This window comes from Eimeria necatrix, genomic scaffold, assembly GCF_000499385.1.
Source record: "Eimeria necatrix Houghton genomic scaffold, Enh_scaff8, whole genome shotgun sequence".
Classification (NCBI taxonomy): domain Eukaryota; phylum Apicomplexa; class Conoidasida; order Eucoccidiorida; family Eimeriidae; genus Eimeria; species Eimeria necatrix.
The window spans coordinates 189647-212500 of NW_013654618.1; the positions used below are offsets into that span (position 1 = coordinate 189647).

Sequence of the window (22854 nt, forward strand, 5' to 3'; positions counted from 1 at the left end):
AGCACCACGAAAAGCAGCAGCAGCAGCAGCAGCAGCAGCAGCAGCAAAATTACGACAGAATGGGTCTGTGGGTGCGCCTTTGCCCCTGTGTTTGTGGGGCCGACTGGCCTGGGCAAATTTACAGGTGGTGTTTGCTGCGGTTGGGTTTTGAGAAATATGTTGCAAGTTTAGATCAGCCGGAAGTGCATCAGAAGCGCATGGGCAACATAGTGATCCGCACGCAGCAGCAGCAGCAGCAGCAGCAGCAGCAAGAGGCTACTGCGAACGCGGCGCTCGGCGTCAGCAGTTGGAACAACTGCATCCGCACCACCCAGTACACCTGGTGGAGCTTTTTGCCTTTGAATTTATTGTCGCAAATTACCCAGCCTGCAAATTTCTATTTCTTTGTCATGGCGATTCTGCAGATGGTGCCCGAAATTAGTGACAGTGATGGGATGCCTACTTTTCTCTTTCCCCTGTGCCTCGTTATGCTAATTACAGCAGCAAAGGATGCTTACGAAAACATAAACAGGGCGCAGGCTGATCGCGCGGAAAACCGCCGACTCTGCAGTGTATGTACACCCCACGGCCTGCAGCAGGTGCTCTGGGAGAGTCTCAAGCCCGGCGATGTCATCAAGTTGAATGTTGATGAGTCCGTGCCCGCCGATGTGGTACTTTTGAATTGTTCAGACCCCTGTGGGGTCGCTTACGTAGAGACAGTGCAGCTTGACGGAGAAACGAACCTCAAAAACAAAACCTGCATTCCAGCTGTGGCCAGATATGTCAATAACGACGAAGACGCTGGAACTATGAATCGTAGGCCCCGGACTCAAACCCTAAACACTTCAGCACAAACCCTAAACCCTTGGGCCAAACATTTAGGAGCATCATGGGAAGGAAGGCAGTGACTGCTCTTCTGAGTGTGGGGTGAATAGCGGGGTTGCCTTTGGTAAAGGGGCTGCTGTAAGCCTGGCTATTGCTGAACTACATCTATACATATATTATAAATTTGTGTTTACATGTACATAAATAAATATATTTTGTACAACTGCATGCGTGTGCTTGATACAATTTGTGGACACGTCTCTGACTTTCTTTTCCTCTTGCTGGTCACTTGTTTTCTGTCTCTGCTCTTCTAAGCAATTTTCTTTTTTTGCTGTTACTTGTTTTTTCAGTTGAGATTCATTACGAAGTGCCGTCGGCAGAACTGTACAAGTTCTCGGGCACTCTGCTGCTGCTGCCTTCTCCCGAACACAAAGCAGCAGCAGGAGCAGCACGGAACGAGAACCAAAACACTCGAGGCAACCTCCACACAGCAGCGTCTCCCGTGGTTTCGACCCACAGCAATGGGGGGCAGCATCTCTTGGACAAGCAGCAGCAGCAGCGGCGGACAATGCAGCAACTGGGGACCACCCGAGGCAGCAAATGGAACGAAAGCAGCAACGTGAACGACAGGACAGTGCAAGAGCCTCAAGACGCTCTTGTTGGTATCAGTAGTGCTGCTGCTGGCTCCCCACACACCTCCCCGCAGCAGCAGCAGCAGTTTGCTGTGGACATTTCCCAGTTTGTGTGGAGAGGGGCTACAGTGCGCTGCACAGAGTGGGTGTACGGTCTTGTTGTTTACACCGGCCACCAAACCCGAATAATGAAGAATACGAAACAAAGAGAGCTCAAGTATTCACGCACACAAGTGCTGTACAACCAACATGCAGTGCTGCTGGCTGTTGCCCAGGTAATGTGCTGCTTCTGCTGCGGCTCCTGCTGCTTCTGCTGCGTGTGCGGCTGCTGCTGGTGCTGCTACTGCCGATATTGGCAATACCGGCGCAACAGCTGTATTTTGGATCTTGCTGATAGTTATGTCGCTGATTGTGACTCTGTTGCTGCAGCGGGCCGGGCTGTAACAGCTGTTGCTGCTCGGAGTTTGCTGCTGGCTGCTGCTGCTTTCGACGCTGCATTTGCTTCTACTTCGACGCCTTCTTTTGCTGTTGCTTCCCACTAAGGGAAAATATGACTTTCTAGTGTCACACACCTCATTGAGTTGTTGGCAAACGCATCTTTCCATGGTTTCGACTTCGGGGTTTAGGGCCTGCGACTTGTGGTTTGTGCTTTTTGTTTCAGTTCATTTTGTGCGCAATAGCAGCAGTGGTTTATGCATCCAAAAACCAACACCTGTCAGACAACGCATGGTACTTGGATGCGCGTTGGGAGTCGGGACTGTCAAACTTCCTGACATCCTTAGGAGTGGTGAGGCATTAGACTTTAGGGTCTAGGGTTTAGGGTTTAGCCTGGAGGATTTGCATCCTAGCGTCTCCAGCTCAGAATTTTCGCCAAGGGTATACTGCGCGACAACTTTTGCTGTTTAGAACCCAGTGTCTTGCTTCAGTTGCTGTATGCTTGTTGGCTCGGGGATAAAGCTTCACCTTTTAAGCCTTGTGTTTGTTTCAGGCATTTGGTCGCTACGTGCTGCTGCTGAGCTATTTCGTGCCTATAACATTATTAGTGCAGCTTGAGGTCAGCCGCTGGTGCCAGGCGAGCTTCTTATCTGCTGATGAGCGTATGAAAGCTTCCAGCCGCAGCAGCAACAGCGGCGTCTTGGGAGCCAGTAGGAGCGGCGGGGCGTCGGGGGAGGAGGGCGGGTCCGGCAGCAGCAGCAACAGCAGCAAGGGTGGCGCAGCAGCACAATCTGTTGCCTTGATGGATGAGCTGGGAAGCGTCACTCACGTGTTTTCGGACAAGACAGGAACCCTCACTCAGAACCTCATGCAATTCAGGTGTCTAGGCATCGAACACGAGGTCTACGGATATGAAGAGTTCGAAGAGGAGGTACTAAACCCTTCACCTAAAGCGCTGAACCACAAACTCTGTATTCTAGACAAGATACACTTTGCGGGGAACGCGGTGCAGGTGGCAAAAAATCTGAAAGCACGATCTAAACAGTAGCAGCAGCAGTAAACACATGCATGCAGGGCGAGGCAGTACAGAACAGGCTTTTTGGCCTGCGAGGGTTTAGGGCTTGCGGTTTAGTGTTTGTTCCCTGCTTGTTGTGCAGAAATCGTTTGTTGTGTCAGAGAGCTGTAGTGAACTGCGTTGCATGCGCTCTCGCGGCGCTTCTTTGACTTTATCTGTCTGCGAAACTGAAGTGTTGAAGAAAGGAAAGAAGAAAGATAAAGGAGCGAAAGATGTGAATGTGTCGCCCAATGAGCACGTCGACTTTGACGCGAAAAATTTCCACGAGAAAATAGCAGCGGCTTCAAAAGAGCATCAAAGAAAGGCAAGTTATTACCTCAAACCTAAAACCACAAACCATGAATTCGAAGCCACTAGCCACCAACCCTGAACCCTAGACCTTAACTTGCAAATTGCAGCACACAAAGTACAAATGGCTCCGTGTGAAGTGAGCACCACTAACCCCAAATCAGGAACTAGAGGGCCGAAATGGCTGTAGTTGAAGCTGACCTGGCTTGACAGGTTTTTGGGCTTGCGCGGTGCGTTGTAATTGGATTTAGGCTCGAGACGCTCTGATGGTTTTGGCTTTGTGTCATTCTGTTCTGCCGAAACCTTCGGCGCCTCTTCCTGAGCGGCTGGACATTTCCTGCACTGCGGAACCGGCCGCTGGGACTGACGCTGCTGCAGCTGATGCTGTTGCTGCAAGTGATGGTACTGCAGGTGCTGAGGTTAGGGAACCAGTGCCGCACGTGCAGCAGCAAGAGCAGCCACAAGAGGCTCAGGAACGAGACCACCAGCAGAAGAAAAAGCATGAGGAGGCGGCGGATGGGGAGTTGCAGAAAGCGAAACAGCGGGAAGACAATCAACAAACGCAGCAGGCACAAGCGCTCGTGCAACTGTCGCCAGAAGAGGATTCACCTGGGGAAGCGCCAGCAGCAGAACCTGCTGTTGACGCCACTGCAGCAACGCCAAGAGCAACGGCAGGGACTCCTGCTGTTTCTGCTTTAAAAAAGAGGGCTGTTTCTGTCCGTTCTGTTCCCGTCTTGCCTTCCTTCGACTGGGGAGATGGACCAGGGGGAGGCACAAATTCCGAAGCTCGTGGGGGCGGCGACAGTGTTGCTTCTCGTGAAGTTGCTGCCGAAAGCGCTCCTCCACCCTTGCCTCACGTCTTTGACCCGCCAACAGAACACCACGGAAGGACATGCAGCAGCAGAAGCAGCAACAGCAGCAGTAGAGTGAAAGTGCGTCGCAGTACCAGTTACAGCAGCTGCTACAGCAGCAGCTACTACAGTGACAGCAGCAGCAGCAGCGATCTCAGCAGCAACAGCAGTGATGGGGAGGACAAAGGTTTCTGCAAACCACGCGTTGCTGCTGCAGCAGGCCGCAGCTCCCGCTGCAGCAGCGGAAGGCTCAACAGCCTCCAGCGACAGTTCAGCACCAACAGCAGCAGCGGCTTGCGGAACACACACTGCTTTCGGTACAAGAGGGTACCATCGCTGCATATGGAAGCACCACGCTTTAAATGTAAGCGGTCCCTAATTGCAAAAACGTGGACTGTATGTGTGAACTTTGCTGAGAAGCTCGCGCATGCGTGCACCTGTTCGCATTGAACTCTGTCCTTGTTGGTGCTGCTGCTGCGCACATATTTCCGTTATATGGCTGTGAGTGCTGCTGCTGCTGCTGCTGCAGCTGGTGCCGCCGCTGGTGGGGCGCTTGACCCTTCGGGCGGAACTCCGTCTGCTCGAGAGAGCCCCTCTTTGCCAGACCCAGCAGCAGCAGTAGCAGCGGCGGGCCCGCAAGTGCCGCCTGCAGCGTCGCCATCAGTTAGTTTGCGGTCTCAGTTGTGTCCAGCTTCTTCTCAGCAGCAGCAGCAGCAGCAGCAACAGCAGCCAGACGTGACCTTATGCCATTTCCCCTTGGAGCTGGCAGCAGCCTACGACGCTTCCAGCCCGGACGAGCTGGCTTTGACAGCAGCAGCAAAGCACTTGGGGGCAGAATTTGTCTGCAGGCCGAACTTGAACGCGATCCAGCTAGCTGTGCGCTCCGAGCTAGCTGCAGAGGCTCTCCTGAGCGACGCAGACCGCCGCCGCATAGAAGCCCTTGCTGCCGCCCACAATGAGCAGCAGCAAAAGCCGCAGGACGTGGTGCCTGTAGTGAACATAGAGCTGCTGGAGGTGCTTGAGTTCGACAACTACCGCAAGCGAATGTCTGTCGTCATCAGGGACCGCAACGGGCGGCTACGGCTGCTTATCAAGGGAGCAGACACGAGCGTCTTTGCTGTTGCTGCAGCAGGACAGGAGGAAGCAATTGCTGCGTGCAAAATGCAGCTGGGCGAGATGGCGCAGAGGGGACTCAGGACCCTCGTGCTTGGACAGAGATTCATATCCGAGAGGCAATTCGAAAAGTATCAGGCAAGAGGCACAATATTGCGCCGCTACGATTGGTGCTCTTGCTAGTGATGGCAGATTTGCAGTTGCTGTTATCGCTGCTGCTGTCGCTGCGCTGCTTGACTGTTGTGTGAGAGGTGCTTTTGCTGCGCGAGTCCAGCTGTTGTGGTGTTGTTGGTGCTGTTGCTGCAACTGGAGACGGTGGTGCTGCTGCCCCAGTTGCTGCTGTTTGTGTTGGCGCTGTCGGAGCGCTGCTGCTGTTGCGCATCGCCGGATATTTGAATGCAGCTGCGAATCGCAACCTCGAGATCCTCAAAAAGGTCAAGCTAGGAGGCTTAGATTTTGTGTTATGGCTTGTGGATTCCGATTTGTTTTCCAGATGGAGCTGATGGCGGCCAAGGATCAAACAGGAGAAAGCAAAGAGGCAGCAGTTGCTGCTGTCTTCGCCCGCATGGAGAGAAATATTGAGCTGCTAGGCTGTACCGGCATTGACGACAAGTACGTGCAAACAGTTCAGAGCTCAAGTTTTAGGGTTTAGAGTGTCCTTGAGCGTTCTGGCCGTAAGTTTTTGCAGGTTCCACTCTCCGCGCCTATTTCCGCTCCACTTTCGAGGGTTTAGGGTTTGCTACGTGAGACTTCGGGTCTTCTTGCAGGCTGCAGGACGAGGTGGTGGAAACAATTGCAGACTTAAAAGCCGCGGGAGTCAAGGTGTGGGTTTTGACGGGGGACAAATTGGAAACGGCGATCAGCATCGGCCACAGCTGCAGCTTACTGACGGACTTCACATACAATGCAATAGTAGATGGAAAGAGCGCAGAGGCCGTCAGGGAGCAGCTCCACCAATACATGTCGTATATAGTGGCGGCCCAACTGGCGGCAGATGCCTTTGAAGTCATTGCACTGAAGGCTGTGAGTTGACCTAGGCAGGAAAAGTAGATTTTGCTTAACAGAAACAGCACGAAAAAGCACACAGGCATTCAGCGGAATCACTTTACTCCCTTCGGTGCCTTCATTGCTTTTGTTTGTCGAGGTACTTCCTCTGACGAATTGGCCATTTTTGCTGCTGTCTGCCTTGTCGTTGCCACTAGTGTGTGACTTACTCTCCATTTTTCTTTTTTTCCTTGTTGTTCTTTTTCCTTATCTCCCAGCTGCAACAACAGCCCTCTGAGGTCAGCGACGAGCAACGCAGCATTTCCCCCGAGCAGCAGCAGCAGCAACGGCGCGGCATCCGCTGCAGCAAATCCCCCGCTGTTTGCTTTAGGGCTCCCGGAGGCGGGGCCGACAGTGCCTCGGTGCACAGGGCTCGCAAAGCGGAGCCTCCAACGATTCCTTGGGAGTCCTTTGTTAAAATTTTGACATTCAATGCCACGAAGAAGGTCGTCAAGGCGGACCCAAAACAGTGAGCCCTTAGGGTTTAGAGTTTAGGGTTTGGAATGCAGGCAGTGAAGTTGGAAGGTAGACCTGATCTGTGACGCAAGGCAGATGTGGCGCGTTGAAAAGGGAGATGCGGGACTAGGGTTTGAGCTGTAGGACTTAGGGCTTGCTGTTTAGGATTTAGAATCTGCTGAAGCCACCTAAATCCTGCTCTTATCATCTGACAACTATTAGCATTGACTTCCGTAGAGTATTCAGAATTGAGGGGGTAGTGTTCAGGGTTTAGCGTCTAAGGTTCAAGATTAGAGTTTGTTTGCAGGCGTCGGAACAAGCGCCTTTCCCCGCAGCAAGTTGAAGACATCGTCCAGGAGTACCTGGAGCACTTCGAAAGGGACAGCGAAGAGGGGAAAGCGCGGGAAAAGAAAATGAAAAAAGAAGGACAGAGAAGGAAGAGTCTTTCTCGCAGTAAGAGCAAGAGGGACGAGGCCTTGACAGCTGCAGCAGCTGCGGATTCGGGCGCTGCTGCACCAGCTGCAGCAGGAGCAGCGTCCGAGGAGCCAACACTCAGACATGCAACTGGCGGCGCAGCAGCAGCCACGGAAACAGAAGAGGAGCAGCAGCTGATCTGCCGATCTACTACAGACAAAAGCACAACTGACAGGCTTAATCCCTCCAGCACGTCCATTGAGATTCCGGCAGTTCAGGGATACCAGGAGTCAGCTACAGACCCTAAATCCTCAAACTTCCTTTTGAAGAGCAATGTAGCTTTCAGATTCAACTGTGGCCTACACTTTGGAGTGAGAGTCTTAACACTTGTGTGAGCTCTGAAGTTTCGGATTTAGAATCAAGGGCTTGCTTGTTTGCAGGTGTGCTATTACAATAACTGGGGAGGCTCTGACGCATGCGTTGTCAACAGCAGAAAACAGGCGGTACTTCTTTGGCTTGGCTTCTCTTTGCAATACCCTCATTGCTTGCAGAGTCTCGCCGAAACAAAAGTCGGAGGTCGTACACTACTGCCAGAGGTAAAGGGCTTACAATTATGGCTCTTGGATCTAGGGCTTATGGCATAGGGTTTAACATGAAAGGGAAATGGAGAGCAGCAGTGTGATTCTGGGTATTAGGGTTTGAGTTTCGAAATTAGGGTTTGTGTGTTTGCAGGTACCAAAGCAACACAGTATCCCTAGGCATAGGAGACGGGGCCAACGACGTGGGCATGTTAATAGCAGCAAATGTGGGAGTGGGCATAAGAGGCAAGGAAGGGCTACAGGCTGTACGCGCAGCAGATTTCTCCATTACTGAATTCAAGTCCGTCAAGCACGATAGCGTTGGGCATTTTAGTGGTCGGGTTGTTGCTTGTGTGTACTGCGTGCCTTTAGAGCTTAAAGCTTAGCGTTTACTGCAGGTTTTGCCTCTAGTTTTAGTCCAATTTGCAGTTGTGTGTGGAAGGGATGTTTGTTGGGGATGGTGTTGGTAGGTATTTTTGATTGAAGCACGGTATGCTTGTGAGCTTGTGCATACGGCATCTGGATGTTTCCTAGATGGGCCTATGGTGCATAGTCGTTAGTGCATTCTTTGTTTTAGTGAGAGTATATGTGCGTATATTTAGCTCATAGCAGAAGCAAGCTGGTACCCAAAATTGTAAACTTTAGACCTTAGACCCGCATGAAAAATAGTCTTGAGTCTGCGTAGACGCAGATTAGTATGTAGAATGGATTGCATTCAATATGATGGGAGAATTCACAAGCAAGGCAGAGTTTAGTGTTCTAATCCAACCATATATCATGTACATGCAGAGAAGTGAGTACGTACATATTCTCGCGGGGGATTTGCCTGTTTATTCGACCTAAAAGGTATTAAACAGGCCTTTAGGGATAGCTACTTCTTTTTGTCTTGTCCGCCTGCATGAAGGTACTTGAAGAACTTGCTGTTTTGTCACGGGGCTGAGGCTCTTCGCCGCAACTCATTCCAAATATATCAGACGATATGGAAGAACGTGGTTTTCGGGTTGGCAGATTTCTTTTACGCCTTTGTCTCGGCCTGGTCGGCCGCTGACCTGTTTAATTCGTGGCTTAAACAACTCTTTAATGTGTTATACACCACACTTCCCGTGGTACTTTACTCCATCTTTGACAGACAGCTGCCGATGGAGGTCACGCTGCAAACTCCAGTACTCTACCCAGCTTTTGCAAGTAAGCATGGACTCCATGCAGTTCTGCATGATGGCAAGGTTGTGAATTCGTGGATGTCTGCACGTTCAGCATTGGAGCCGCCTGCATGTCGCATTTTGATCTTTTATGAATGGTGGATTAATTAACACAACTCAGAGTTGAATCCACTCCTTTATTCTATATGCCGCTTTGTGACGTTTGCTCAGAGCTGGGAGTCCAGCGGTTTGCAGGTGCGGGTTTATTTTGGCGCTGGTTCGTCTACGGCTTGTTCACAGCATGCTGCTGCGTCTTTATTCCTCTCTACGGGCTGGGGTGGGGTGGCATAAACCTTGAAAACGATGGTCATTTGAGCCTCACAGTTCGGTTTGAAGGCAGTTGCGTTTTTTGGGTGATAATTGTGGTAAGACCTGGACCCGGAGAATTGCTTGTAAAGCTTAGCTAGTTGTGACACTTGTTCCAGTCTTTTGTCTTTGGCTGAAAAGCGGAAATGCGCATTCCCGTTCTTGAACATATGAGTTCAGGTTTGCGGATTCGACTTGCCTGTGCAGGTCTGCAACTTGATCATCATTCCATACCTGCACACGTGGTTTTGGTTTATATGGCTAGCAGTGTTTTTGGACTTTGGATTCTGGTTTTTGTCCGCGGGAGTTTGCCCTTTGGTCCCTGGAGAATACTGCCCCGATTTGTACGGAGCTCTGCGAGCGACGCACATCTTCAGCCGCCACTATTTCGCAGTGGCTCTAGCGGTGGTGGTGGTGCTGTTGCCTCCTTTCCTGAATTGGTTTTATGAGGTAAATATTCCGGTTTTTGAATCTTTAGGGTTTAGTTTAGCAACTTTCGACAGCCTGCAGCTTTTCTTCTTATATTCACGTTTCTGTGAACAAGACTCGTGCAAAGCAGCACCGAAATTAGGAAGAAAACTTTCTGAACTACTGCGATTATTGCGAAGAATTTGTGTGTAAGAAACTTTAAACTTCCATTTTGCTCTATTTCACCTTCAGACAATGTTTCGGCCTTCTGCCCAATGCATTATTCGAGAACGCATTGCCTTAGGCGTATTTGACGTTGTGGTCGCCCCGAGAGGAAACGCAAAGACAGTTGTTGTGGTCCCGAAAACTCGCAGTGAAGAGTGGAGAGGATACGCATTTGCTGAGCAGGTAAATAAGTCTAACTTTCTTGTTCAATTAATTGATCACTTAATCAACTGTTTCATCGGTGCACAGCCTTGATTGCTTGCACTCCCTATCGATTCTGTCTAGTTAACCTTTTCATGCATCATTTGCTCGCACCCATTCATATTTGAACTGGGGTTTGGAAAGCAGTTAAGTTCAAGAGGAAAAGGAAACAGCAAACACATAATGCAGCGACAAACTTCTAGTGCTCCCACACCTTCATGGGTGGAACAAACCTTAGATATAAATGCCAACAGAGAGTCCCGGGGATGCAATTGCTGTCGATACGGTGCTGCTGCAACTGCTGCTGCTGCTGCTGCTGCTGCTGCTGCCTCGCAGGACCGTACTCGCCTTGGGCACCACCGTCTGTCTCTGATGCACTACAGCAGCAGCGCACTTGCGCAGAACTCCGCTGGAATGGAAGCAGCAGCAGCTGCTGCTGCTGCATCTGCTTCGCGGCTCAACAAGGGCTTGTCACAACAGAACAGCAGCGGCTTGCGGCCAGGCAGCAGCTGCGGCACGTTGCCGCTCTTGCCAGCAAGCAGGCGCTCTCAGTCTGCTGCTACGAACGCAGCGCTGCGCAGCACGTGAAGCCCCACAGCTGCTGGAGGCACACTCGCACGCATGCATGCATGCATGCATGCGTGAGTGCATTCGTTTGTACACATATATAGATGAACTCAATGGTAGTTCTTTGACGCGTCTGCCGCACCTTGCAACACTAGGACTTGGGAGTATTCTTGCGGAGAACTTGCAATGGCTTACAAGCGTTGGTTCCAGTTGCTGCTGCTGCTGCTGCTGCTGGGCAGGTAGCGAGGCAGCAGCAGCTAGCTAGCAGCAACTGCCAGCCACCCTACTTTACTGAGATTTGCCTTTAGATCCGCAAGGCTACTGGAGTGGCTAAGAAAACTAGTGGCCTCTAACCGCATTGGCCATTTGCAGTTTGATTTCTTCCTTTAACTAGTCTGGCTGCTACCGTTTCTCCCGTTGCTGCTGTTGCTGCTGCTGCCAGCGATAGCACGCTGCAGTGGTTTGCTCCTGTGGTTGGTGGCTGCTGCTGCTGCTTGCTGCTGCAGCTTTCAGTGCTGTGAAGCGAGGGTTTGGGGATTCTGGCTGCCGTGTGTTTTTGGCGGTTTGCTGCTGCAGTGCCAAGAGGTTTTTGCTGTTCATTTGCACTGCTGTCCACTGAAGTGCAGCAGACAGCAGCAAACTGAGGGTGGACTTGCTGCAATGTCTTTCTTATCTTTCAACTTTAAACTGGAACTTGGAAGCAGCAAAGTTGCGCAGAGACAGCAGCAAGTGAATATTGAAGAATCGGCAGCTCCGCCGTGCACGGCTGGCAGGGGGCGATCAGAGGCTGAATGCATTGGGCTTAATTGACTTAAATATGTAAATCAATAAACATAAAATAAATTTCAAATACGTTTTCCCGCAGAGGCTCAATTAAGGGCTCATTTCTACGGCCCTCCGGTGAGTGTTAGTGTTCGCATGGGTGTTTCAGGTTGCTCGGGACGAGCAGCTTTTGTTTGTGTCTACTGAGTGCATCTCTTTCCCCTTTGTCTGCATTTGCTTTTCATAGACTGAAATAACACAATAAAGACTTAAAGAAGGAGCCGAAGGCACAAATTACCTTCTCTTCGCGCTTCCCAGGAGGGGGGAAATCTCCCCCCGTGGCGCTGAGTTGAGCGTGACTGCTCCTTTGGGCAGTTGAGGTAAAAAGAAAGAAATAAAAAACACACAGGCCTTAATGCGCTTTCGTAATCATCTCCATTTTGAATTAATCCTTTTGAACTCTGTTGCTGATGCTGCACGTACACCTGGTGGCGCCACCGCCACATCCCTCTGCTGCTGCTGCTGCTGCTGCATGCATACAAACACAGCCTCCACCGAGTGACTCGGGAGCAAAAGGTGATTTTTTAAATTTAATCTGTTTCGAGTGACTTTTTGCATTGCTTAGCTCATTGAAACTGCGGGCTGCTGCTGTGGAAAGCAGGAGAATCAGTCACCGGTCACCGCAAGCAACTGCTGCAGCAGCGGCAACGGCAGCAACAGCTGCAGCAGCGGCGCCGGAAGCAGAAGAGGCACCAGCGCAGAAGCGCAGTCAAGCTCCTGTGTGCCTCACGGCCCACTCAACACCGCCGCAGCCAGGCTGCAGCAGCAGCAGCAAAACAGCTCGCCAGAAACCCACCACTGAGCCGCCACAGTGGCAGCAGCTGCTCTTTTTGCTGCCGCAGATGCCGCCGCTGCAGCTGCAGCCATGCGCAGGCGTCGCAGGGACAGGTTGACTGTCGTGACACTGCAACGCCACAGAGGCGCTGCAGCAGCAGCTGCAGCTGTCTGTGTCCACAGCAGCAGGAGCAGCAGCAACAGTAGCAGCAACGGCGGTGGCCAGCGGAGCTGCAGCAGCAGCAGCGGAGTCATCCACAGCAGCAGCAGCTGACGCCTCGACACCTGCGTGCGGCTGTTGCTGCTCGCCAAAACATGGAGGGACTGGCTCTGCTGCTGCAGCGGCTGCAGCAGCAGCAGCAACACCAACAGCAGCAGTCGCCGGAACATATGCAGGATTTGCTGCGCCGGATCAAGGAGTACACGGAGCAGCAAAGAACAGCCGAGAAGTGGCTGCACGCGCTGCAGCAGCAGCAGCAGCAGCAGCAGCAGCAGATGCAGCAGACGCTGCCGGTTGAACAACAGATGCTGCACCAGATTATAGGGAGGCAAACAGCGCAAGTGCGTGTTCTGCAGCAGCTGCAGCAACTGCAGCAGTTGCAGCAGCTGCAGCAGCTGCAGCAGCAGGCTCCCGGGGTGCTGCAGCAGCTGCTGCAGCAAGGCGGGACTCCGCAGGAGGAGCAGCAGCAGCTGTTGTGTGCCATAAGCAACAAAAATCTGCTGCTGCGGCAGCTGCATAACCAGCGGCAGCAGCTAGCAAGTCAACTGCAGCAGCAGCAGCAGCAGCAGGTTGCTGACCAGCTGGCAAACATATTAATAGCTGAAAGAAAAGTATCGCAGCAGAAAAGCTCTTTAGAGAAGCAGCAGCAGCTGCTGCAGCGAGCAGCAGCAACAGCTGCTGCTAGACCTGGGATACCTGCAACTGTTGCTGCTTCTACTTCTCCGACGAACTGTGTTCGGCAGCAACTGCTGCAGCTGCTGCAGCAGCAGCAGCAAGCAGCCGCAGCCGGAGCAGGCAGCAGCGGGGGTAAGAGCAGTTTCTTTGTGCCGGCTCTGCAGCAGCGGCAGCAGCACGAGGCTGCGCTGCATCAGCAACTGCTGCAGCAGCTCAGCAGCAGCAGCAGCAGCAACCAATACGCCGCAGCTGCTGCTGCTCCGGTAAGAAAGCGAAGAGCAGCCCCGAGACGGCGGCAGCAGCGCCAGCTATTCCAGCCGCAGCAAGCGCTGCAGCAGCAGCAGCACGAGGGGCTGCAGCAGCAGCAGCAGCAGCAGGAGGGGCAGCAGCAGCGGGAGGAGCAGCAGGAGCAGGAGCAAGATGGAGACGCTGCTGCAGCTGACGACAGCAGCTGCAGCAGCAGCGAGGACGGCAGCAGCCGACTGAATGCCAAGGAAAGGCAGCAGCTGCTGCTGCAGCAGCAAGAAGAGACGCTGCAGCGGTGCTGCGCCCAGGCGACTTCAGTGCTGCGGTGGCAGCACCTGCGAAGGAAGCAGCAGAAGCAGGAGCAGCAGCAGGAGCAGCAGCAGCAGCAGCAGCAGCAGGAAGACAGCAGGGGGAAGCGCCGGCGGGTGCAGCAGAGCAGCAGCAAGCGGGAGCAGGAGGGAGGCGACGGCTGCAGCCCCGCAAACAACAGCAGCAACAACAGCAGCAGCAGCAGCAGCAGCAGCGAGAGCGACGGGGAAAGCGCAGCAGCAGCAATTGGCCGCAAACTGTACAGACGGCTGAAGCAGCTGGCAGTGGACCAAATTATAGATCTTAAGGGAAGAGGCAGAAGAGGGAAATCTGCGAAAGACACAATGTCTCTCAACCAAAAAATAGATGTTTTCATCAACAACGGGTACCTAAACCCTAAACCCTAAACCCTAAACCCTAAACCCTAACCCTGTGGTGAGAACGGGGGCTGCAGCAGCGCTCGTGGCGCGGGTGGAGGCGCGTCTGTGGGGCAGCGCTGCGCTGCTGCTGCTGCTGCTGCTGCTGCTGCTGCTGCTGCTGCTGCTGCTGCTGCTGCTGCTGCTGCTGCTGCTGCTGCTGCTGCTGCGGGGAGCAGCAAGGCGGGCCGGCGGGTTTTTGGGCTGCTGCAGCGTGGCCTGCGGGACCACGGAGAACCTCTCGCCGCTGTGCAACGTGTACACCGTAACTTACCGTTTTAAACCTCAAAATCACATTTCGATGCTTTCGGACTTGAAGAGAGTTCGGCTGTACAGACAGGCCATTGACTGTCTCGCCAAAGAGGCGAACACGGCGTTGGAAATTGGCTGCGGGCCGGTCTGCATTCTCGCCATTAACGCGGCGAGGGCTGGTGAGAAGACAAGTTCTTTTTGTTTGTTTTCTTTTTATTTCTTTTTGTTTTGCATTTTCATTTCCTTCTTTCCTTCGCTCCGTCACGGGCTTCTTTGCGGTGTCTGCGCAGACACCGCAGCGTGCTGGGTCGTGTTTGCAGCTTTGCAAGTTCAGCTTCTGCTGCTGCTGCTGCTGCTGCTGCTTTTCTCGCAAAGGGGCGCTTATCCTTTTGCTGCTTCTTCTTTTCGCCTGTGCTGCTTCATTTGGGACTATTTAATCTCGAGTTTGTCGAACTTTAGTCCAAGTTGAACGAAGTTGAATGCTGCTTTCTTGTGCGCAGGAGCGAAACATGTGACAGCTCTGGAAGTTTCCCGACGCTCCGCCGCAGAGGCTTCTTCTTATGTCCGCATTTACGGATTCGACTCCGTCATTAAAGTGCATGCATTGTATTCCAAAGAGGCAGACCTGCCGGCCCTCGCTGCAGAGGCCAGGCAGACGCTGCAGCAGCGCCAGCAGCAGCAGCAGCAGCAGCAGCAGGAACAGGAGCAGGAGCAGGAGCAGGCTGCGGTGAAGCAGCAGGGCGCCGCTGGGAAGAACGGAACCAACAAGGCTAAGAAAACGCCGCAGCCCAATCCCAAGGGCAGCAGCAGCAGCAGCAGCAGCAGCAACAGCAACAGCAACAAAAACAGCAACTGCAGCCGCAGCAAGGAAAACAAGGGATTCGATTTGCTGATCCATGAAATCATTGGAGATATTTGCAGCAATGAGGGAGTGGCCGACGTGATTCTCGACATACAACAGAGAACGGGTAACTAGCTGCTGCTGTTACTGCTGTTACTGCTGTTGCTGCTGCTGCTGCTGCTGCTGCTGCTGTGGCTGTCGGTGGGCTGCTCTCTATGCTGGTAGCGTTATATGTCATTTGGCATGCAGAGGCAGCAGCAGCAGCTCCAAGTGCAGAAGGTTATTTGCTATCATATGTTTCACTTCCCATACTAAGCATTCTGCCTTTCTGCTGCTGCTGCTCCCGCTGCTGCTGCTGCTGCTGCTGCTGCTGCAGGTCGCGTGTCTCGGTCTATTCCTTACGCCGGCCGCACTTGGTTCGCTCCTTGTGAATTTCCCCTGGAGCGCCACATCGCGTTTCCCCATAATAAGTAAATTTGCTGTTTTTGCTACTGCTGCTGCTGCGTTGCTGCTGCTGCTGCTTTCCTGCTGCTGCTGCTGCGGTTCTGCCGTTGCTGCTGCTTGCCGCTTGTGTTCGTGTCTGTACATCGAGCATTTCGCAATCCAGTGCTTTTATTTGAATTAAAATATTAAATTGAAATTTATAATTTGATGTTTTTGTTTTATTAAAGTTATTTAGTTAAACTTCTGTGCCGCCTGCATGCCTCCCCTTGCTTTCTTCAGCTCTTGCCCTGCCTAGCTAGCAAACCCACTCACTACTCATCCGCACCTAGCTAGCTAGCTAGCTAGCTCGCTAGCTAGCTAGCTAGATGGATAGATACGTATCCGGTTAGCTAGCGCTGTAGCCAGCTAGCTAGCTGAGTCGCTAGCCAGCTAGCTAGCTACCTGGCTGGGTAGCCGGGCAGCTATATAGCTAGCAAGCTGTGCAGCCGGTTAGCTAGCTAGCTAGGTAGCTAGCCAGCTAGCCAACTGTCCAGCTAGCTAGCTAGCTAGCTAGCTAGCCAATTATCCAGCTAGCTAGCTAGCTAGCCAGCTAGCTAGCTACCTGGCTGCGAAGCCGGGCAGCAATGTGGCTAGCAAGCTGTGCAGCCGGTTATCTATCCATCTATCTATCTATCCATTCGTCTAGCTAGCTTGCAAGCTAGCCAGCTAGCTCGCGAGCAATCTAGCTAGCTAGCTAGCTGGGCGTGGGCGTTGGGCGTGCAGGTTTCCGCTGCGGACAGTGGTGTCGCCGGGGCGGGTTTTGTTTCAGTCTGTGGGCCTTCGGTTTCAGCGGCTGCTGCTGTCTGCTGAATTTGCTCCTTTGGAAGAATTGCTTTTCGAAGAAGACATGGCGAAGCAAATGCTGCAGAAGAGAACAGCAGTCTTCACCTGCACCCGAGCAGGTGACTCCCGTGGCTGCGCTGGCTAGCTCGCGAGCTAGCTAGCGTGGCAGCTAGCTAGCTGGCTAGCTGCAGTGGCTAGCTGGCGAGCTAGCTAGCTTGGCAGCTAGCTAGCCAGCTGCACTAGCTGGCTCGCGAGCTAGCTAACTTGCTAGCTAGATCTCTAGCTACAACAAGCTAGCGAGCTACGTAGCTTTGTCGCTGCCTGGCTAGCTAGCTAGCTAGCTAAGTAGGTTAAGGCATGCGGAGTTGTCTGGGTAGAGGGGTCGCTCCACGGCAATGGCTCCTTGCCCAGATGGCTGGCTAGCCAGCTAGATAGCTAGCTGGCTAGCTAGCTGTGAGTGGAGAGTGGTTGCGTGTGCGGTGCCGACTTTACTTTATGTATGTGGCGGGCGACTAGCCCTGTAGCTAGCTAGCTAGCTAACCTGCTAGCTAGCTAGCTAATGAATTAGCTGCCACGCCCTGCACTTTGCTGCTGCAGGCAAAATGGCTGGTTTTGTTCTTTGCTGCGAAGTGGAGCTGCTGAAGGGGCTGTCGATTGACCACCGTAAAGGCGAAGAGGAAAGCCACTGGTGAGAGGCCGCCTACTGCTGCTGCTGCTGCGCGTGCTGGTGTTGCTGCTGCTGCGTTTGCTGCTGCTGCTGCTGCCGCTGGCAGCTCGCTAGCGTCTTCTGAGGGGTTTCGCGCTTTGTGTTATGCGGGAGCAGCTGCTGCTTCCTTTGACCCGTGTTGCTGTGTGGCTGCTGCACGACTCGTAGCTGCTCGCGCAGAGACAGCAACAGCAGCAGCAGCAGCAGCAGCAAGAGCAGCAGCAGCAGCAAGAGTGGTGTGTGTGGGTGCTACTTAGGTACACGAACATCGCCATGTTGAGGGAAGAAGTGGAGGTGCTGGAGGGTGACACAGTTGTGGTGTATACATGTGCGGACTTGTTGAATTACCAGGTGGGAAAGCTCTTCTTTAGGAGATAAATATTCGCCATTTATAAAAATTTAAAACATTTCAAAAAATAAATATATTTGTAGTGCTTATTTGCTGCTGAAAAGGAGGAAAGTGCTCGTGCAAGCTATATGATTCTGAATAACCACTTTGTGTAGTACGTGGTTGGAGCGCATGTACCTTTCAAGCATGCAGATATATCATTTATTCAAAAATAAACACTCTAAATAAAACATTTTTGATTATATGGTCTTTTATCGCATCTTTCTTGTGCAGAAACAAAGGCAAACTGCTTTTTGCAAAGAGTTGGCCATTGCTACAAATATGCGTATCACCACTGCATGCATTGTGCGCATGTTCCGACTTTTTTGCCGCGCAACATGTGGAATAAGATGTTTTTTAAAAATAGTTTATCCTTTACATGCATATTTACATCCATTATAGATGCATGCGTTTTATTTATTTGATTTGTTTGCTGCTGCTGCCTCGGCAGCAGGCTGGCTCCCTAGTTTTTCCCCCCCACAGCAACTTTTCGCTCCTCTGCTGCGCCTCGCTGCCGAGCCTCCTAGCTAGCTAGCTGGCTAGCTAGCTATCCAGTTAGCTAGCTAGCTAGCTAGCTAGTCGCCCATCAGCTGAGCAGCTGAGAAGCGAGCTGCTCAGCAGGGCAGCTAGCGAGCGTGACAGGAGTCACGCTAGCTGGCTAGCTATCTAGCTAGCTAGCGGGCTAGCTAGCTAGATAGCCAGACAGCTAGGGTACATGGCTAGCTGCTTGTATGTGCTGCAGACAGTGGACGTGCCTTTGGGCTGCTGCTTGTCGGACACGCCGGAGATGCAGCAGACTCAATTTCCCGACAAGATAATCACGACGCCTCCTCGCAAGAAGCTGCTGCAGCAGAAGCAGCGGCAACAGCAGCAGCAGCAGCAGCAGCAAGCCAGAACGCCATCTCCTGAGGAGCACACAAGCGGCAGCGGCGTTCAAGCAGCAGCAGCAACGCCGCAGCCACAGGATGAGGAAGACGAAGAGGCGTGGCGCTACCCGTTTGCTGCTGAGCTGCAGCAGCAGCAGCAGCAGCAGCAGCAAAAAGCCCCTCCGGGCCACCGGCGCATTCGTTTGTCTCGCCCCCGTTTTTCTCTTTCCGCAGAAATCCACAGGCTGCCAATTACCCCTCTTAAGGGGAGCTGCAGTTGCAGCTGCGGCGGCAGCAGCACCACTAGCAGCAGCAGCAGCAACAGCAGCAGCACGGCAGCGACGACGCCGACTGTGAGCGAAGATAGCAACAGCAGCAGCGGCACAAACAGCAGCAATGTAGCAGCAGAGAACTCTCCTCAAGGGTCTCCTGATGCTGCTGGAGACAGCAGCAGCATCGGCGGTGGTGGAGTTAAAGCAGAACGTAGCAGCAGCAAAACCTCTGGGGAGACCCCCGCAGCAGCAGCACCAGCAGCAGCAGCAGCAGCACGAGGCGGAGCTCCTTGCTGCTGCTCACAAGCCAGCGATACGCCTTCGATTGTTCGGTTGGAGCCAATCATAATTACCTACTCAGAACAGTCTCCGTTCCTGGACAAGACAGTCCGCTGCTGCTGCTGCTGCTGTTGCTGTTGCTGCTGCTGCTGCTATACTATCGGCTTCTCGCTGTTGCAACATCGTTGAGTGGGACACTCTGGGTTGCTTCTTTGCTGCTAGCATGCTGCTAATGGGGTTTCGCTGCCCCGTGTTTTTGGCACCACTTTGTGCTGCTGCGGTTGCTGCTGCTGCTGCTGCTGCTGCTGCTGCTTCAGGGGAGCCGCCAGTCCCGCAGAGAGGCGGCATCATAACGCTTTTGCGACTATCCCCGGCGTCAGGAGGTGTTGCAGCAGTCGCTGCTGCTGCAGCAGGTGCTGCTGCAGCAGGTGCTGCTGCTGCAGCAGGTGCCGCTGCTGCAGCAGGTGCTGCTGCTGCAGCAGGTACCGCTGATGCAGCGGGCGCACGTGCTGCTGCAACAGCAGACGCTGCTGAAGGCTTCTGCCGATCTCAACAAGGGCAGATAGCTGCCCCCTTAGCTCGAACCGCGAGCACTGCCCCAGCTAGCTTAACTAGCTGAGGAGCTAGCTAGCTAGCTGAGGAGCTAGCTAGCTGCTGGCAATCTATGGGCTAGCCACCCAGCCACAAGCTGGTGTGACCGGCTGGGCTGCACTTGATGTAGCCGGTGGTCCTTTAGCTAGCTAGCTAGCCAACGGATTGGCTAGCTAGCGGCGACCTGCCCCAGTCCATTTTAAGGTCTTGGCAAGCGACAAGTCCACGCACTAAGGGGGGCAATTACTGCTACAGCTGCCGCTGCTGCTGCTGCTGCTGCTGCTGCTTGGGTAGCAGCAGCAGAAGCTGCTACGTTACACGAAAGCTGGAAGCGGCACTGCATCCTCTGGACGCTTCTAGCTAGGTGGCTAGCTAGCTAGCTACGCAGCCAACTAGCTAGCAAGCTAGCCAAGAAGCAGAGCACAGCTAGGCGCATGCAAAGCGCGAGCAGCAGAATTGTCTAGCTAGCTAGCTCATGTCGCTAGCTAGCTGCACTCAGCTAGCTAGCTACTCAGGTGCAGCAAACTCCTCTGCCCCTCCTAGGGGCTGCGGGCAGCACGAAGAGACCCACGAAGTACGTTGAAGCAGCGGCAGCAGCACAAGCAGCAGCAGCAGCACACGCAGCAGCAGCAGCACAAGCAGCAGCAGCAGCACAAGCAGCAGCAGCAGCACAAACATCAGCAGCACAGTAGGACAGAGACAGAGAAGATAACGCAGCAAAGCAAAGACGCGCAGTTAGCTGCTGCTCACGATAAATCCCACAATTCAATAACTTCACAATTCAAATGGTTCAAGCCAAAAAACCTGATTTTGCTGCTGCTGCTGCTGCTGCTGCTGCAGCTGCACTTCCCGCAGTTTTGCAGCGCTGCGAGGTCGGCGAGGTGCCGATGGCTGCAGCAGCAAAGAAAGGAAGTCAAAATGTTCCTGCTGCTGTTTCTGCTGCTGGGCCAGTTGTTGGTGTTGCTGTTGCTGATGATTGGGTTGCTGCTGCAATTCCTGCAGCTCTTCACTATGTTGTTGCTGTTGCTGCTGCTGCTGCTGCTGCTGCTGCTGCTGCGTATTTTCTAGCGAGACTGACTTAGGGCTGGCTGCTGTTGGGGCACATGGCACTGCAGCAGCAGAAATTGCTGTCGATCTAACGGACTTGAGTGCTGCTGCTGCTGCTGCTGCTGCGTCAGTCTCAGCTGGAGCAGCAATCGAGTACCCGCCACCACCAGCAACGGCAGCTGCTTCTGCTGCAGCAGAAGCAGCCGCTGCTGCGCCTGTATCTACATCAACGGCAGCTGCTCGTGCCGCAGCAGAAGCAGCTGCTGCTGCACCTGTTGCTACAGTTGCGGCAGCTGCTCCCGCTGCAGCAGATGCAGCCGCTGCTGCACCTCTTGCTGCTCCCGCTGCAGCAGATGCAGCTGCTGCTACACCTCTTGCTGCAGCAGCGGGAGCTGCTCCTGCTGTAGCAGATGCAGCTGCTGCTGCACTTGTTGCTACAGCAGCGGGAGCTGCTCCTGCTGCAGCAGATGCAGCTGCTGCTGCACTTGTTGCTGCGGCACGGGGAGCTGCCCTTGCTGCAGCACGTGAGAACATTCTTCTGCACTCTTCCAATGGCGCCGCAGCACGCAGCAGCAAATGGAGTGTATCTGCAGCTTGCTGCGGGGCTTCCACCCCCTCGCAGGCGAAGGTGTGGCACAGCAGCTGCAACACATGCAGCGGCAGCAGCAGCAGCAGCAGCAGCAGCAGCAGCAGGATATAGAGCTCCAAATGACACAGAAAATGTACCAGCAGCTCCCAAGTCGGGCTAAGTCCCATGCTGTAGACGCAGCAGCAGTAGCAGCAGCAGAAATAGCCTACCTTTTCTAAAACATAGGTGGATGGCTGCAGCACCTGGACTGGAGCTGCTGCTGCTGTTTCATGCTTGGCGGCAGCAGCAGCAGCAGTAGTGGTTGCTGCTGCTGCTGCTGCACGGACCGCCTCCTTTTCTACAGCTGCGCATGCTGCAAAGCTGCTGCTGCTGGGTTCACGGCTGCAGTCCTTCAGCAGCAGCAAGTTGTTTGCTGCTGCCGCTGCTACACCGGAAGTTGCTGCTGCCGCTGCGCCCGCTGGCAGCAGCTGCTGCAGCCGTCTCGCTGCCATATTTGCTGCAGCAAATGCGGTGTATGCGCAGCTGCAGTGTATACGCAGCTGCTGCAGCAGATGCGGCGTGAGGGCAGCAGCTGCAGCAGGCGCTGCAGCAGCATCTCCAGCCACCCCAAAACTAGCAGCAAACTCCGTTACTGCAGAGCACACAGAAAACAATGTATCTGCATGGAGCGGCTGCTGCTGCTGCTGCTGCAGCCGCTGCTGCAGCTGCTGCCGTCGCTGCTGCTGCTGCCGGCTCGGCAGCGGCGTAGCAGCAAGGAAGCTCGCAGCAAGCTCTTCCTCCTCCTGCTGCAGCAGCGCCACTGTCATCCAGTGCAGGGAGACAACAGGAGCAGCAGCAGCAGCAGTAGATGCAGCAGCTGCTGCTGCTGCATCAGAATTTGCTGCAGACTGAACATCTGCCCCACCATCTGGTGACGGGGGTGTTTCTGCTGCTGCTGCTACCCCAGTGTCAACAGGCGTTGATGCAGCCTGCTGCTGCTGTCGCTGCTGCTGCTGCTGGAGGTGACAGTGCTGCTGCTGCTCCTGGACAGCAGCAGCAGCAGAGGCAGCAGCTGAAAGAATTCCTAAGGCGGCAACAGCGTGGCTCGCGCATGCAGCAGCAGCAGCAGCAGCAAACTGCTGCCCCACAGCACACCAGGCAGTCGCCATGCGCCGCTCAGCCAGCAGCTGCAGACACGGGAGATCTGCAGTCTTTTGCTGCTGCCGCTCTCTTATTACCTCTTGCTGCTGCTGCTCTTGGTCCTGCGGCTGCTGCTGCTGCTGCTGCTGCTGCAGCGCCACTTGCTGCAGCAGCACTAAGACTGCTGCAGGGTCAAAAATAGCAGCAGAAGGCATCAGCGCGCAAAAGTGCCCATAAAGCGAGGAGCAGAATTCGCTGCTGTTGACAGCAACAACGCTGGGAGCGGCAGCAGCAGCAGCAGCAGCAGCAGCAGCAGCAGGAGCAGCAGCAGCACTTGCGGTACCCGGTGATCTTGTGCCTACTCCTCTAGATGCTGCATCGTCTGTAAAAGAGCTGCAGCCGTTCGTCTCAGGCCTGCTGCTGCTGCTTCTGCTGCTGCTGCTGGCCACATGCTGCCGTAGCAGCAAATCGTTGCAGTGGAAATGCACTGCTGCTGCTGCAGCTTCTTGCAGCAGCAGCGGCTGTTGCTGTTGCTGCTGCAGTGCAGCAGCACCTGCAAGCGACAACCCTCCCGAGAGCA

The 22854-nt window shown here is 53.8% G+C and overlaps 3 protein-coding genes across 3 annotated transcripts in view; 2 read left to right on the plus strand and 1 right to left on the minus strand.

Annotated features, from left to right (window-relative positions):
• Positions 1-59: 59 nt before the first annotated feature.
• ENH_00082210 (P-type ATPase, putative) lies at positions 60-10617 on the plus strand (the record flags this gene model as incomplete). Its single annotated transcript, XM_013583014.1, has 19 exons — positions 60-795; positions 1155-1711; positions 2098-2223; positions 2425-2802; positions 3029-3160; positions 3486-4449; positions 4615-5368; positions 5473-5632; positions 5692-5810; positions 5966-6221; positions 6461-6711; positions 7006-7401; positions 7553-7708; positions 7845-7991; positions 8595-8875; positions 9061-9254; positions 9403-9645; positions 9856-10011; positions 10366-10617. The coding sequence occupies 19 exons, from the start codon at positions 60-62 to the stop codon at positions 10615-10617; spliced, it is 6258 nt and encodes a 2085-aa protein (XP_013438468.1).
• A 1890-nt stretch (positions 10618-12507) lies between these two features.
• On the plus strand, positions 12508-19281 carry ENH_00082220 (hypothetical protein, conserved; the record flags this gene model as incomplete). The annotated part of the gene is made up of 8 exons (XM_013583015.1): positions 12508-14027; positions 14272-14489; positions 14811-15250; positions 16404-16536; positions 17015-17105; positions 17381-17474; positions 18254-19036; positions 19246-19281. 8 exons carry the CDS (start codon positions 12508-12510, stop codon positions 19279-19281), a joined length of 3315 nt encoding a protein of 1104 aa, XP_013438469.1.
• A 1012-nt stretch (positions 19282-20293) lies between these two features.
• ENH_00082230 (hypothetical protein, conserved) overlaps positions 20294-22854 on the minus strand; it is a gene marked incomplete at both ends in the record, with an annotated part of 4939 nt that continues 2378 nt past the window's right edge. Inside the window, 2 exon segments of the mRNA XM_013583016.1 lie at positions 20294-21208; positions 21365-22854. The exon segment at positions 21365-22854 is cut by the window's right edge and continues 175 nt beyond it. Of these exon segments, the coding sequence (XP_013438470.1) occupies positions 20294-21208; positions 21365-22854 (2405 nt within the window).